The sequence below is a fragment of the Prionailurus bengalensis genome, chromosome A2, assembly GCF_016509475.1.
Source record: "Prionailurus bengalensis isolate Pbe53 chromosome A2, Fcat_Pben_1.1_paternal_pri, whole genome shotgun sequence".
Lineage (NCBI taxonomy): Eukaryota > Metazoa > Chordata > Mammalia > Carnivora > Felidae > Prionailurus > Prionailurus bengalensis.
In genome coordinates, this window is record NC_057348.1 from 60,979,686 (window position 1) to 60,994,545 (window position 14,860).

The 14,860-nt window shown below is 57.3% G+C and overlaps 1 protein-coding gene across 3 annotated transcripts in view; it reads left to right on the forward strand.

The window, feature by feature from the left end:
* Nucleotides 1-14,860, forward strand: part of ADCY1 (adenylate cyclase 1) — a 109,250-nt gene that overhangs the window by 30,627 nt on the left and 63,763 nt on the right. For all 3 annotated transcript variants that reach the window (XR_006298432.1, XM_043588413.1, XM_043588414.1), the window contains exons 3-4: nt 2,762-2,880; nt 8,136-8,247. Coding sequence is in view for 2 of the 3 variants with exons in the window: in XM_043588413.1 (XP_043444348.1) it covers nt 2,762-2,880; nt 8,136-8,247 (231 nt within the window). In the remaining variant the exon portion in view is untranslated. The remainder of the gene's footprint in view (nt 1-2,761; nt 2,881-8,135; nt 8,248-14,860) is intronic.

Here is a 14,860-nt window from a genome sequence, read left to right on the forward strand (position 1 = left end):
ACTTTGTCCCAGGTTTTGCTGTTTTTAACTGGGGATGGGTGCTTGAACTTGCCAGATGGCGTTCTGCTCCCTGTGGGAAAGGTTGTGCGCTCTCCCTCTTGGTTATGTGTGTCGGCTCATTAATCTCGCGGGGGAGCTGGGCTAATGCCTAGCCTTTGGTGGGAAATGCATTTCCTGTGACAATGGCTTATGCAAGCGAGAGCATTCCTGTCCCCTCATATGTAGATTGCAGGGAAGCCCCTTATGGCTAATGTGGCAGAGCTGACCCACACAGCCCTTACCACCCAGTCTCCTCTGGTAACTGGTCTGCCATTGCTAATGCGGGGACCTCATCCTCATTAATCAAGATGGCAGGTAGAGATCCAGCCATCATGCCTATATCCCCAGCAACAGACAGGCTGTCTATAAGGAACATTCCAGAAGCTCTCACGTGGCCATTTGGACCCTATCTCACTGGCCACATCTGGCCACAGTGGGAGGCTGGATGATGTAGTGTGTATTTCAGGTCGTCAGGCCTAGGTATCAGTAAGGGGCTAGACAGTTGTGCTAGGGGTGGAGAAGGGCTCTGGGGACAGTGGCGGGCTCTACCCTGGCATCTCTCCCAACACCCAGCACCTGGCACCACGTCTTTCCTGTCTCTGCCTTTCCGGGTCCTCCTTCCGTCCCGTTGTAGGTGCAGGTGAGGGACCTGAGCACACCCAGAGGTGTGGCAAGTGTGGTGGGGAGTGGGGCCCCGCGGCGCTGCAGCCCTTCTCAGAGCACCTGCCGCCCAGTCTCTGTGACAGGATGGGGTTCGGCTAGGGCCGAACCGACCATCCGAGGGGCAGAGCAGGGATGCCGGGCCACATTGCCGTCCTTTCCAGGGACCCTCGTGCAGGGCACTTGGGGGTAGTGCCCACTGAATCCCTGGATGTGGCTTGGCCACCCAGGGGGCCCAGAGGTGTGGGGCCCTGTGACGCCGGGCCTTCCCCGGAGAGAATGCGAGCTGCCCTGTGTTCTTGGTGCCTTCCGTGGGTGGCCTTCCGTGGTGTCTAGCTCCTTGTGTTTCCCCGCCTTGTGCCTCGGGGCATCTCCAGAAGCTTCCGGGTGTGCTCATGTTGCTGCTGCTGCTGCTGCCCCTGTGGTGGCCCAAGTGAGCCCCTGCCCGAGCTCCCCCACCTCCCACATGGCCTCACCCCAGCGGCCCCTCAGCTAAGGAAGGGGTCGGCGTCCACCCGGCCAGGCCTTGGGCACATACCCGCTCCCACAGCCCGGGCGGCGGCCTTTTTGTCCCTGGGGCTGTGCTCGCAGGCTCAGCCTGGACATTTCTGTGTCCCCTCCGAGGCCCATCTCCCCAGGTGACCAAATGTCGAGAGTGGCCACGGGCTGTGGCACTGTTGCGATGTCCCTCTTCTGCATCGGAGTCTGTCCAGTCAGCAGCTGCGTGGGTTGGCCTCGGGGTGGCGCCGGGCCTCGCTCAGGACACAGGGCTCGGGCACAGGCTCCAGGGCCAGGACCATGACAGGCCTCGTTGACACAGGCTTAGCTCCACGCGGGACCTCCCGGCGCCGGGTCTGGCCTTCCCCCTGGAAGTCTACACGGAGACACATTACCTGGGGGGACTTTGCAAGGGCCTGCAGTACCTTTTCCTGGACATGTGCCCTGCTCTGTGGAGTCTGGAGCGAGAGGGGTGAAGCCCTCCCAGCCCCAGAGGTCTGCTGGGCTCTGTGACTGCTGTCACTGCTGCTTCAATGGTCCTCCTGAGGTGGTCGCACGGGACTGTGGCTGCTGCAGTCAGGGACGTGGCCTCACACACTGCAGAGTGGAGTGGATCCAGGGCCTGGTTGGTAGGGGGGGACCCGGCTGCCTGCTCTGGGCTGGGGGTGGTGCAGGTGCCCGAGGGCTTTGCCAGAGTTCCTGTTGATGGGACAGGCCACGGCCGAGGGGCTGGGGGGCTAGGGGGAGCTGGGCCGCAGGGATGGAACAGGAGGCAGGCTTCTTCTGCCCCCTCTCAGGCCGCGTTTGCCCTCGGAAGTAGGCTGTGCCACCTAACTCTGTGCGGGATTTAAACTCTGATCTGTCTGCTTTCCGAAGCAGGGTGGGAAGGGGGGTGAGGAGGACAGGGATGGGCCTCGGGTGTGGCGGCTGGTCGGGGGCCAGTGGGGAGAGGTCAGGCAGGGCGGGGAAGACAGGCAGTCTGGATGAGGAAACTGAGGCCCTGGAGCAGCGGGCTCCTCTGGAAAAGCCTAGACGTTTGTTCCATTCTCTGTGGGGAAAGAAACATCGGAGCCCCGCAGGGAAGGGAGAAACCAGAAGGCAAGGCCAGGGCAATGGGCCACGCTGCTTATCTCTGAGAGGTGAGGGGACCATTTTGTCCTGGGAGACGGGCCCTCGCAGCCTGTCTCGAGGCCCCTCTCAGGGCCGTGTCGGGCGGTGGGGTGGGGAGTGAGGCCGGGCCGTCCCACTTGGAGGCAGTGGTGTCCCCCGCCCCCTTGACCCCTTGACTCAGTGAAGCCAGGGCACATGGGCGTATGGGCACGAAGAACGGGTGGGGGGGGCCGGGGGGGGGCCTGTGTTTTCTGGGGGCGATATTGGCGCTTTTCCAGCCCTCTGGGAGCAGTGACTTGTGTGATGACTGTCCAGGCCTGGGCATGACCCTCTGGGACTCAGGGGCCAGGCAAGGTCTGCAGCCCCCATGCAGGGCTCAGCAGAGACCTTGGTGCGGTGACGGGTCTCGCAGGAGGCCCCTGCTGTATCACGCGGGCCCGTCTCTCCCGTCCAGGAGCGGCTGCTCATGAGCCTTCTGCCCCGGAATGTTGCCATGGAGATGAAGGAGGACTTCCTGAAGCCCCCCGAGAGGATTTTCCACAAGATTTACATCCAGCGGCATGACAACGTGAGGTAGGGCTGGCACTGTCCTGGCAATGGTGGGCTTTGGGGCACTGAGTGAAAGTGGAGGAGAGGGGAGGAGGGGGAGGGGGGAGGGGGAAGATGGAGGAGGGGGGAAGATGGAGGAGAGGGGAGGAGAAGGAGGAGGGGGGAGGAGAGGGGAGGGGGAAGAGGGAGGAGGGGGAGGGGAGGTGTAGGAGGAGGGGGAGGAGGGGGGAGAAGGGAGGGAGAGGAAGGAGGAGGGGGAAAGAGGGAGGAGGGGGGGAAGAGGGAGGAGGGGGAGGGGGAGGAGGAGGGGAGGGTAGGGGGAAGAGGGAAGAGGGGGAGGGGGAGGAGGAGAAGGGAGGGGGAAGAGGGGGAGGGGGAGGGGGAGGAAGGGAGGGAGCAGGAGGGGGGAGGGGGAGGTATAGAAGAAAGGGGAGGGGAAGGAGGAGGAGGGGGGAAGGGGGAGAAGGGAGGGGGAGGTGTAGGAGGAGGGGGAAGGGGGAGGAGGGAGAGGGGAAGGATGAAGTGGAGGGGGAGGTGTAGGGGGAGGAGGGGGAGGGGAAGTATGAGGTGTAGGGGGAGGAGGGGGAGGGGAAATATGAGGTATAGGGGGATGGGGAGGAGGGGGAGGATGAGAGGGATGGGAAGGATGAGGTGGAGGGGGAGGGGAAAGATGAGGGAGAGGGGGAGGGGGGAGGAGGGAGGGAGGTGTAGGAGGAGGGGGAGGGGAAGGAGGAGGAGGGGGAGAGAGGGGAGAAGGGAGGAGGAGGTGTAGGCGGAAGGGGAAGGGGGAGGAGGGAGAGGGGAAGGATGAAGTGTAGGGGAGGGGGAGGGGGAGGAAGGGAGTGAGCAGGAGGGGGGAGGGGGAGGCATAGAAGAAAGGGGAGGGGAAGGAGGAGGAGGGGGAAGAGGGAGAAGGGAAGGGGAGGAGGGAGAGGGGAAGGATGAAGTGGAGGGGGAGGTGTAGGGGGAGGAGGGGGAGGGGAAGGATGAGATGTAAGGGGAGGAGGGGGAGGGGAAGGATGAGGTGTAGGGGGAGGAGGGGGAGGGGAAGGATGAGATGGATGGGGGGGAAGGAAGGGGAGGGGAAGGATGAGGGAAGAAGGGGAGGGGGAGGAGAGAAGGAGGTGTAGGGGGAGGGGAAGGAGGAGGAGGGGGAGGGGGGATAAGGGAGGGGGAGGTGTAGGAGGAGGGGGAAGGGGGAGGAGAGAGAGGGGAAGGATGGAGTGTAGGGGGAGGGGGAGGAGGGGGAGGGCAAGGATGAGGGGGAGGGGGAGGGGGAGCGAGGGGGAGGATGAGGTGTAGGAAGAGGGGGAGGAGGAGAAGGTGGAGGAGGGGAGGGAGTGGAGGGGAGGCCCAGGTGAGCAGGTGACCGGTGTCACAGCTGCTCTGGCCCTCTTGCACACCCTCCACGTCCTGCGTGGCTAGAGATGGTCGGCACTCTGTCCTGAGCCCCCTTTGGGCAGTGGCGTTGGGGTGGGAGTTGGCCCACGTCGGGCTAACAGCTGAGCGTCATTCTCCTTGGTGCCAGGGTCTGGGGTGGCCTAGACCTCTGTTGCTCTTGTGGCAGCCCCAGGAGGTAGAGAGTGTTCCCAATTTACAGGTGAGGACAATAAGCCCTCAGGCGAACCAGCTTGCCCCTCGTGGTTTGCTTCCTTGTTTTATTTTATTTTTTTATATTTTTTTCAACGTTTATTTATTTTTTGGGGGACAGAGAGACAGAGCATGAACGGGGGAGGGACAGAGAGAGAAGGAGACACAGAATCAGAAACAGGCTCCAGGCTCTGAGCCATCAGCCCAGAGCCCGACGCGGGGCTCGAACTCACGGACCGTGAGATCGTGACCTGGCTGAAGTCGGATGCTTAACCGACTGCGCCACCCAGGCGCCCCTGCTTCCTTGTTTTAAAAGACACGATTAAAAAGAATTTTATCCTGTTAAATCGTGTGATCCTTTTAGGTACTTGGACTGGCTGAGCGTTGCGCTTCACCTAAGCGCCACTCAGGCAGGCCGTGGTGGTTGCAACACTGACGTTCTCTCCCTTCTCGGTGTTCTTCTGGGTCTTCTGGGTGTTGGTGTCGGGCCTCCCTGCCCCTGGGCTCCTGCAGACACAGAAGGATAAAGCCCCTTGTGTTTGTTTGAGTGCTGTGGACTGGGACCCCTCAGGCAGGTGCTAGCCCACCTGGAATGAGCCAAGGCCTGCGGCTGCCCTCCCGTCCCCACTGGGCCCCCAAGCCATCCCTGTGTGCCAGCCAGCCTGCCAGCACCACACACTGACTCCCACTGCGGGGTCTCTCAGGAGGGACCAGTCGTGTTCTCTGTGGAGGATGCAGCGCCCAGTGTGTGGGGCCAGCATTCTGGCCCAGGCAGCCAGGACACGGTCACCCCCACTTGTAGGGGAAGAAATTTGAGGTTCAGCAAAGTGAAGCCAGTGAGTAGTGGGGCCGGGGCCGGGCCTGGGTTGGGTGCTGCTGACGTTCCCGTTTGCCCACTGCCTCTCCTTGGTGGGAAACGACGGGGGGCACGTGGCCCCAGCCTTCTGCTGGCACCAGGCCACCAGAGCAGTCCCAGGGTGGGGCGGGGGGTGCCCGGGGGAGGGGTGTGGAGCAGGTGCACACAGCAGGAAGGCGGCAGGTGTCAGGGACGCCCTGGGGCAGCAGGTGGGGGCCAGCAGGGAGCAGGGAGCCCACATACCTTCCCCTCCTTCTTTTCTGACCTGGGAGAGCAAAGCCAAATGTGGAAAATCACCATTTCCCTTTGAGGCTGAAAAAATCTCTACCCTGGTGAGTGCCTCATTCCCGATGGCTGCAGGTGTGACAGTCCTGAGACAGGAGAGGAAGCTGAGGGCCCGGCCCTGGCTCCGCCCCAGCGCCCCTAGCCACCCTCCGTCAGCATCAGAGTCCACAGCCTGGATGTGAACCTGGCTCTGTCCTCCTCGCCACCCTTGTGACAGTCCCTCACTGATTCCCCGTCACTCTGGGATTAAGGTCCCCAGTCAGCACACGACTCACAACTAATCGACTGATGCCATCAGTGATGGGGGGAAGGACATCTGAACGTCCTCTCTTCCATAGAAGCGATGACAGTGCTGACAGAAACTGTCAGAGCCCACGTTGTCAGCACACTGGAAATCAAGCAAACTCTTGAAAGAGTCCAGGAATGTATATTGAAGAAAAACAGCTCAATCTGGGTAAGAAGAGTAAAGCTATGCGGAATCTCTTGTGTCTGTTCTGCTGTCTTCAGCACCGTGATGGCTTTGAGAGGCAGCACCTGCAGCCACATCCCGACACCTGACTGCTGACAGCCACCAGAGGGGACAGAATGGGGTTGGGGCCTTGAAAACCCTCAGAGGGCTGTCATTACGTGACCGTTTGGGAATTCCCTGCAAAACCTTTTTCACAGGCTTATCTCTATGTGACCTGACTCAGCGCTCAGTGTGAGCAGCTTTTGCCCTGAGACATTTGTTAACCACAATCAGTGGTAACTGTTTAACCTCACAGCCGCCCGAGGCAGTGAGAATGGCAGAGGCAGGAGCAGGGCGCTAAAAAACTGGGGAAGGAGAGGTCTGCCGGGTGCTTTGAAAGGCTGTGGGAATGCTTCTGGGAGCCAGAGGACCACACACAAGGGTAGTAGGGCCGTGTGCGCACTCAGGAAAGACCGTGAGGTGTCCGGTCTGTCATCGCTGGCTGACCTTGAGGCCGGGTGCGAGCAGGAAGAGCAGAACAAGACAGAGTTGGCCGAGTGCCCACCCTCCAACGCCAAGAGACTCACTGTTTCCGGGCACGTGAGGAAACCCGTCCAGTTGCTGGCCGACCGCCACGCTAACCATGCAGACTTTAATGGCCCCACACGAGAAAGAAAACAGACTTTACAGAATTTGTTCAGAAAAGTCATCAAACAACGACATAAACGGCAACAGTAACAACCCCAGTCCTGAGGTGGGAAGGGGTTCTGATTTTCGGAGTGGTCACACCGTATTATCCACTTTTCGATAAAAATACATGTGACGTGCAAGAAAACACGAAGCCGTGTCTCACATGGGAATGCAAAAAGCCGTCCAGAGAAGCCGTCCTGAGGGAGCCCAGATGAAACTTTAACCACCTATCTTAAATATGTGCAAAGAACAAACTGTGTCTGAATAAGAGTGAGCGTGAGAATAACTTCTCATCAAGTGGAGAATACCAATACAAAGGTAGACATTATGGAAAAAACATCAGAAATTCCACATTTGAAAAATAAAACACGAAGTTCACTAGGGAGTCTCAATGTTGAGCAGATTTGAGCAGGCTGAAGAAAGAATTGGTGAATTTGAAGAAAGACAATTGAAAATATCTTGCCCGATGAACGGAATGACAAAAGGGTGAAGGGGAAGGAACAGAGGCTCAGAGACCTGAGGTACCCTGGACAGCACAGCAACACACATGCAATGAGTCCCAGAGGAGAGGAAAGAGAGAAAGAAGCAGAAAGAATATTTGAAAAACATATGGCTCACAATGTCTCGAAGCTCAGGTAGGACACACGCAGAGAGAGCCGTCCCTGGACACGTTGTAGGCAAATCGTAAGAGCCAGAGACGAGGGGCAAAGAGCGGGGGGAAGATCGACGAGTGATTTCTCACCAGGATCGTTGGAGGTGGGGAGGCCAGGGTGGCACGTTCAAGGGCCGAACGAATGGACGAGAACTGTGTCCAGCAAAACTCACAGCGACGGCCCATCTGTGTTGCCGGTCACTTCATGATGGTCCAGTGTCCAGGAAGGAGGCTGTGCGGGCGGGTGGGCACGGATGGGACCCAGTTCTGCAGTAAACGGACGCCCACACGCTGAGGCTCCGACCTGGCAAGATGAGTCCTTGCCCTGATGCAGACCCAGGGGGCCCCTCCGTGAGGTGCAGGGATCCAAGTGGTCCAACAACGCTGATGTCCTGTCACCATGTCAGCCGGCAGGAGGGCCACACTTCTTACCAGCATGTTCCTCTGCTCACCAGCCGCTGGCCACGGTCTGTCACGGGCCACCCTGGGCTGGGCGCAGGCATGGTGGCCGTGGAACTGGGGGGTGAGCAGGAGCTGGTGGCCTGGCGTTCAGGCCCCGTATGGCTGTGAGGGCATCCCCCGCCCTCCCCAGCCCCCATGCTGCTGCCCATCAAGCGGGAACGTGGGACCCTCCCCTCCAGCCCGCCCTGAGGCTAAGCAGGGAGGTGGGTTCTGGGGTGCATGGAGGGGTCGCCGTCTGCTGGGGAGGCTGGGCCCCGCATGGCCACGAGGGGGCAGCCTGGGCCTTCTCCTTGCAGCATCCTCTTTGCGGACATTGTGGGCTTCACGGGCCTGGCGTCGCAGTGCACGGCACAGGAGCTGGTCAAGCTCCTCAACGAGCTGTTCGGCAAGTTTGATGAACTGGCCACGGTAAGCGCACTCCCCGCCCCCCACCGTTTGACGAACTGGCTGCGGTAAGTGTCACCCTGGCCCAGGCAGGGCCTACGCCCCAGCTGTGACATCACTGTCCCTTTGCATGGGCACCCCAACCTAGGGCGCACCTGGTGGGGGGGGGCCTGGGCCTGTTCTGGGTGTGTCACACATTCCAAACGTCTCCTCGGATCGTAAGACTTGCTTTCTTATTTTTGTTCATTAAATTTACTCCTCAGCATTTTATTGTTTTTGATGCAATTGTATGTGCAATTGTTTTCTCAATGTCTCCAGGAGTTCGTTGTTAGTGCAACAGCAGGTTTGTGTGTTAAATTTGCCTCCAGAAACTCTACTGAAGTCATCTGTTGGCTCTGGCAGGTTCCTGGTGGCGTCTTTAGGGTAGATATTAAGTCATTTGCAGAGAGAGAGAGTTTCACTTCTTTTCTGAGTTGGACGCCTTGGGTTCCCTTTTTGTGCCCGACTGTCCCGTCTGGGACTTCACAGCCTGTTGAGGGGACACGGCAGGACTGGGTCTCCTTGTCTGGTTCCTGATCCTGGAGGGAAAACTCTCCTGGCTTCCCTGCAGGGACGAGGTGTGCTGTAGGCGGGTCCCACGTGGCCTTCCCTCTGTACCCCCTGTGCTGAGAGAGTTTATCCTGAAAGGGACAGTGAATTTTGTCAGATGCTTTTTCTGCTGAGATGATCCTGTGGCTTTGGTCTTTTTTCTTGCTCATGTGATGTGTCATGCTGATTGATCTGCAAATATCAATCCGCCTGCCTTGTCTCCCTGGGAATAAATCCCACTTGGTCGTACTGAATGATCCTCTCTCTTAACATACTGTGGGAAGAGGTTTGCTATACTTTTGGGGGACTTTTGTGTTCCGTTCACTGGGGATACTGGCCAGCGTTGTCTTTTCTTGTTTCAAAAACTCTGTTTTCGGTTTTAGGGTAATGCTGGTTCTGTAGAGTGAATTTGGAAGCTTTCTTTTCTCTTCTGTTTTGGGGAAGAATTTGGGAAGGATTGGTGTTCTGTAATGTTTGGTAGAGTTCACCAGTGACGCCGTTGGTCCTGGGCTTTTGTGTGTTGCGGGGTTCTTGGTCACAGGTTCAGCCTCCTTCCTGGAAAGAAGTCTGGTCAGATTTTCTGTTTCTTTGTGATTCAGGCTTGGTAGGTTGTGTGTTTCCAGGGGTTTATCCATTTCTTCTAGGTTGTCCGTCTTGCTGGTGTGTGAGAGACGGGCCTCTTTATTCGCTACGTGGCTCTTTCACCGGGACATGCACCTGTGTTTGGGACGCTGGCTAAATACTTCTTTCACGGGAAGGGTACACCCTGTAGACAGCGTGTACTGTACACGTCAGAGCTGCGTGGCTGGTGGGCTGTGCGACACGTGGTGGGGTGTGTACGCGCATGTGAGCGTGTACGTATACGTGAGTGCGTTGCGTGCAGGCCTGTGTGCATGCACGTGTATGTAGCTCATACGTACATGTGTGCACACACGCGTTAACGTGTGTGTGAAGGTGTGCGTGTGTGAGTGTGCACACATGTGCTAAAATCTTGTTTAGATGTCTTCCCATTAGGTTTCTGAAGGACATGTTTGGTGGCTTTCTTGTCTTCCCTTGTCTTCATGTGGGATCTCGTCTCGCTGGTGTCCTGGGGGTGTTTGGTCACGTCCCCTCCTGTTCGACTTTTTGGAAGAGCTTCTGTAGAATTGCTATTGTTATTTTTTCTCAAGTGTGTGACAGAATTTGCTAGTGAACCCATTTGGGCGTGGAGTTGTCCTTGGGCAAGTTTTCATTTAAAAATGTGATTTTTACAAAGTAAGGCTGGTCAGGTTGCTTTCTGTGTCTTAGTCTTTTTTTTTTTAATTTTTTTTTTAACGTTTTTTAAAATTTATTTTTGGGACAGAGAGAGACAGAGCATGAACGGGGGAGGGGCAGAGAGAGAGGGAGACACAGAATTGGAAGCAGGCTCCAGGCTCTGAGCCATCAGCCCAGAGCCCGATGCGGGGCTTGAACTCACGGACGGTGAGATCGTGACCTGAGCTGAAGTCGGACGCCCAACCGAGTGAGCCACCCAGGCGCCCTGTGTCTTAGTCTTTTAAGGAATGTGTCCACTCGAGCTCAGTTATTTAGATGAGTGGAATAAAGGTGCTCACAGAACTTCTTCGTCCTTTTGATGTTTGTAGAATCGGTAATGACACATCTCTTCCTTTTCTGACTGTCGTGATTGGTGTCTTCCCTTTTCCCCTCATCATTCTGGCTGTGGGTTTATCAGTGGTAGTGGTTTTCTTGACGAACTGGCTTTTGGTTTCAATGATCTCTCTGTTTTTCTGTTACGGGTTTCCTCTCTGATGTTTCTTATTGTGTTTCTTCTGCTTCCCTTGGTTCTCTTCTGCTCTTGTTTTTGTAGCCTCGTGGGGTGGAAGCTGAGACCACCGATCGGGATCTTTCTCCCCTTCCAGCGTGAACATTTGGTGCGAACTGCCCGGGTGTGCTGCCGAGGCGGCTTTCCCGAGTTACTGAAACGTCGTGTTCTTGTTTTCACTCAGCTCAAAATACTTTTCTGGTTTTCCTTTTAATCTTCGTTAGACCCGTGGCTTACTTAGAGGTATGTTTTTTTGCGGGATTTTCCAAAGGCCTTTCTATTCTTGACTTCCAAATTAATTCTCCAGTGGTCAGAGAACAGTACTTTTCAGGGAATTGGAGTCGTCTTACACGTGTGGTTCAGGACGTGGTCTCCTCCAGTGACTGAGCAGCGAGGTGCACCCGCTCCTGCACGATCTTGTGTTTTGGAGAGTTGTGTGCGCGTGGCCGGGGCTGGCAGGTGGTCACCTCACCACCTTACTCTGCGTCTCTGCTCATGTCCTGGCTGCTTATTTCCTCCATCACCGAGCGGGGGCATCGGGCTCCCTGACGTAGTTATGGATTCGTCTGCTTCCCTTCAGTCCTGCCCATTCTGCATCCTATGCTCTCGAGCTCTGCTATTCGATTTGTAAACATTTAGGGATCTTGGGTCCTCTTGAGGAATTAACTCTATTTTCGTTAAGAAATGACCTCTTTAGGGGCGCCTGAGTGGCTCAGTTGGTTAAGCAACTTCTGCTCAGGTCATGATCTCGATCGAGTTCGTGATTTTGAGCCCCACATCTGGTTCTGTGCTGACAGCTTGGAGCCTGGAGCCTGCTTCAGACTCTGTGTCTCCCTCTGTCTCTGCCCCTTCTCTGCTCATGCTCTGTTTTTTTTCTCAGAAATACACAAACGTTAAAAAAAATAAAGACATGACCTGTTTACCTGGAAATCTGAGCTTGTCCTATGTTAATGTAACTGTTCCAGCTTTCCTTCGATTATCATCAGGAGGCATGGCTTTTTCCCTCCCTTTTTTTTCCAGCCTGTTTGCACCTTAAGTTACATCGAATCTGATGGTCGGCGGTCGCTGGCTGTGCTGTCGGTGTGGCAGGTTGAGTCTGTCCCAGTTTTGGTTCATTCCATCTGTTTTTTGTTGGTTTCCCCTTTTCTGCCCTTTTGTGGGTTTGCTGAGTGTCTTGTGTGACCCTGCCTGAGTGTCTTTGTGGGCTCTTGGATCATAACGGTTCACCATGTCGCTGGGCCTGCGTTGGGGTCTGTGGCTGATTCCTGTAGCTCAGCCCTGCATTGTTACCCTGTTTGTTCCCACAGACTGTTCTCTTTTGCAGAAATGAGTCACAAGCAGGGGTGTGTATCTCTTTACGTGGTTCTGTTTCTGTGGCTCTGGGCCATGTGGGTATGCCCACGTGGCCATGCTTTCCTCCTACCACAGGACTTCCTCCCGTGCTTCCTGCATGGTGGGCCGGCAACCCGTCCTCTCTGTCTCTTATTTCTGAGATAAGTCTTCATCTGGCCTTGACTTTTTAGAATTTCTTTTCACCGTCTGCAGAACGGTGGGCCAGCAGGTGCTTGCTCGGTTGTGTGTTTTCAGCGGGAACCTGCCCACTGCACCCGGCTCCTCTGTCCGAACACGTGAAAGACGTCTTTTTTCTCTGCTCGTAAGACATTCTCTTGGCTGCTGGTTGGAAGCAGTTCGATCTTGACGTGACTCCGTGTGGTTTTCTTCATGGCTGTTGGGCTTGTGGTTTATCGAGCCTCCTGCATCGGTAGGTTTACAGTTTCGTCGTTTCGGGGAGAAAGCCGTCAGACACTCTTTATGCTTCTCCCCCTTCCTTCGGGGACCCTGGTTTGCCCGCATCTGGATCTTGACGTCCCACAGCCCACTGACGATCCTTTTTAATTTGGGGCTCTTTTTCCTTTTCTGTCATTCTGGATGGTTTCTGATGCTGAACTTGTACGGTCACCGGCCTTGTCTCCTGTGAGGTGGGACCACCCATCTGTCCATCCGGCACGGCGTGGGTTTCAGGGGTTGTGTTTCCCTCTCTGGAAGTTCAGTGTGGACCCTCCGCCCCATCAAAGTCATGCCTGGCAGCTGAGAATTGTCAGTCTCTTGTTTTGGGCATCGATGGTGCCAAGTATTTGTTTAATGTATTTTCACACCAATGTGCGTGAGCCCCTCTTGAGATCACGTGGCATGTGTGTCAGAGCCTGGTGTGCAGGAGGCAGTGACCCCTGCCGGTGTGCTGGGAAACTCACACGCTGCCACCCAGCATGTCTGTCCTCACGAAGGTCCCTGTTGGGCAGTTAGACTCACAGTGAGCACATATTTGCCTTGGTCTTCGTAGTGGCTGGCCTTTACCCCTCGTCCACGGCTGACAGCCACAGAAAGCGAACAGCCAGCCGAAGCCGATGTCCCTCCTTCCTGAGCTCCAGGGTGGCCTGGGGTCTCGCTGTGCCCGCTGCAGAGGCCCGAGTCCCAGTCTGCTCCCCGCACAGGCAAGGACAACGGTCCTGAGTCTGGGTCATGGCCCTGAGGCCCTGTCTGGGGACTGTTTCCAGTCAGACCTTGTTATACTGTTGTAAGTTCTCAGCCCCGAGGTGCCTGTGCCTGGCCCGTGACAGGGGACACGCTGGGATTTAGGACAATGTAGGTGGTACACTGGGGCAAGGCGGCTGATTTGCACACGAGCCAGCGGGCGGTTAGCGAGGTTGGATGGCCTAAGAGGCCTTTCCTTTCCGGACTTGGGCCTTCCCGCAGGTGCGCTGTGTCTGCAGGTGGGCCCTCACCGGGGACCCCGGCCCTGGGCTGGGCCAGTCTGCATCGTCCCCGATGTGCATGCTGTGGGAGTGACCCACAGGACTGGACACCTGAGAGTGGGATGGGGGTGCCCGAGGCCGGGGCGGGGGTCTGTGGGGCTGGGATGGGGGTGCGTGGAGCGGACAGGGGTGTTCAGAGCCGGGGCGGGGGTACATGGGGCCAGGATGGGGGTGTTTGGAGTGGGCAGGGCGTGCAGAGTGGACAGAGATGTGTGGGGCTAGGGTGGGGATGCTTGGGGCCGGGGCAGGGGTGCACGGGGCCTCGTGCTGGGGATTGTGAGGGAAGACAGGACGGCGCCTAGGGTGCGACCCCGGCCATAGGCAGCAGCACACCAGAAAGGCTCTCAGCACCGTCTGTCTGTCTGGCTCCACCCGCACTTGCTCAGAGACTGTCATGCGCGTGTTGGCGCATTACCGTTCTGCCCTCTGTGTCACTCTGTGGGTTTTGGACGAAGCCGTCAAGAGCCAGAGCTCACTGGCGTGTGTGCTCAGGTCCATCCTTCCTGCCCCCGTCCGTCCTCCTCCTCAGGCTTCCCTTGGGCTCCATCCAGGGGCCAGAGCCTGGGTTTTGTGGCCTGTGAAACGTGAGGAGACCGACGGCCCGCGATTCCCTGCCACTTGGACTCCCTCGTCCTGGGCGCCGCTCCGAGCTGCCCGCCGTGGTACTGGGGCGTGTTCGCCTGCTCGCTGTGCTCTCAGCAGCCGGGCTTGCATGCGGGCGGGGGTGGTGTCGAGGGGTCCATCTGGACCCTCCAGCCCAGGAGGGAGGCAGGAGCCTAGCGCGTGTGGCCAGGACTCAGAGCCGCCATCCTGAGGAAGGAGGCAGCACATGTATCGTCCGTGCTCCACTTGAGAGACCGACCCAAGGGCGAGGCTCTGCGTTTGGACGAGCGTGGCGCAGAACCCCCCTTCCAGAACGTGTGTGCACATGCAGGTACATGCCGTGGGGGAGCACTGGGGGAGGGAGGGGACACGCTGTAGGGAGCGCTGGGCGGAGGGGAGGTCCAGAATGACTGCAGTTTTTGCGGAGTCACATGTTTTACTTTTTTTGAGCTTCCTGCATTGTTAATAACGAGCCTGGGTTTCTTTAATTATAACTTAATTAGCAGGAAATATTGCTTTCTGGAAAACCAGTAGGTGTTTGGAATTCTGAAGAGACTGTTGTTTCTGGCCGTCTGTAGAAACCCGCTCCCACGCACCCGCATGTGTCCTTTTTGGGAGAAGGTTCCAGGCTCTCCCTGGGCTGTGACCATCACCGCCTGGCTGGCGGGTGTCAGCAGGGGCCTTGGGGTCCTTCTCCCCAGAATCACTCGACCGGTGGTTTCTGTTGCGTTTGCTTCTGTGTACAGAGATGTGGCCCACGGCTGCGGCTTCACGCTGGTTCCTTCTGGGAGGGGACGTCCACTCAGCACCTGTGGTGGCTCCTCCTGGGAAG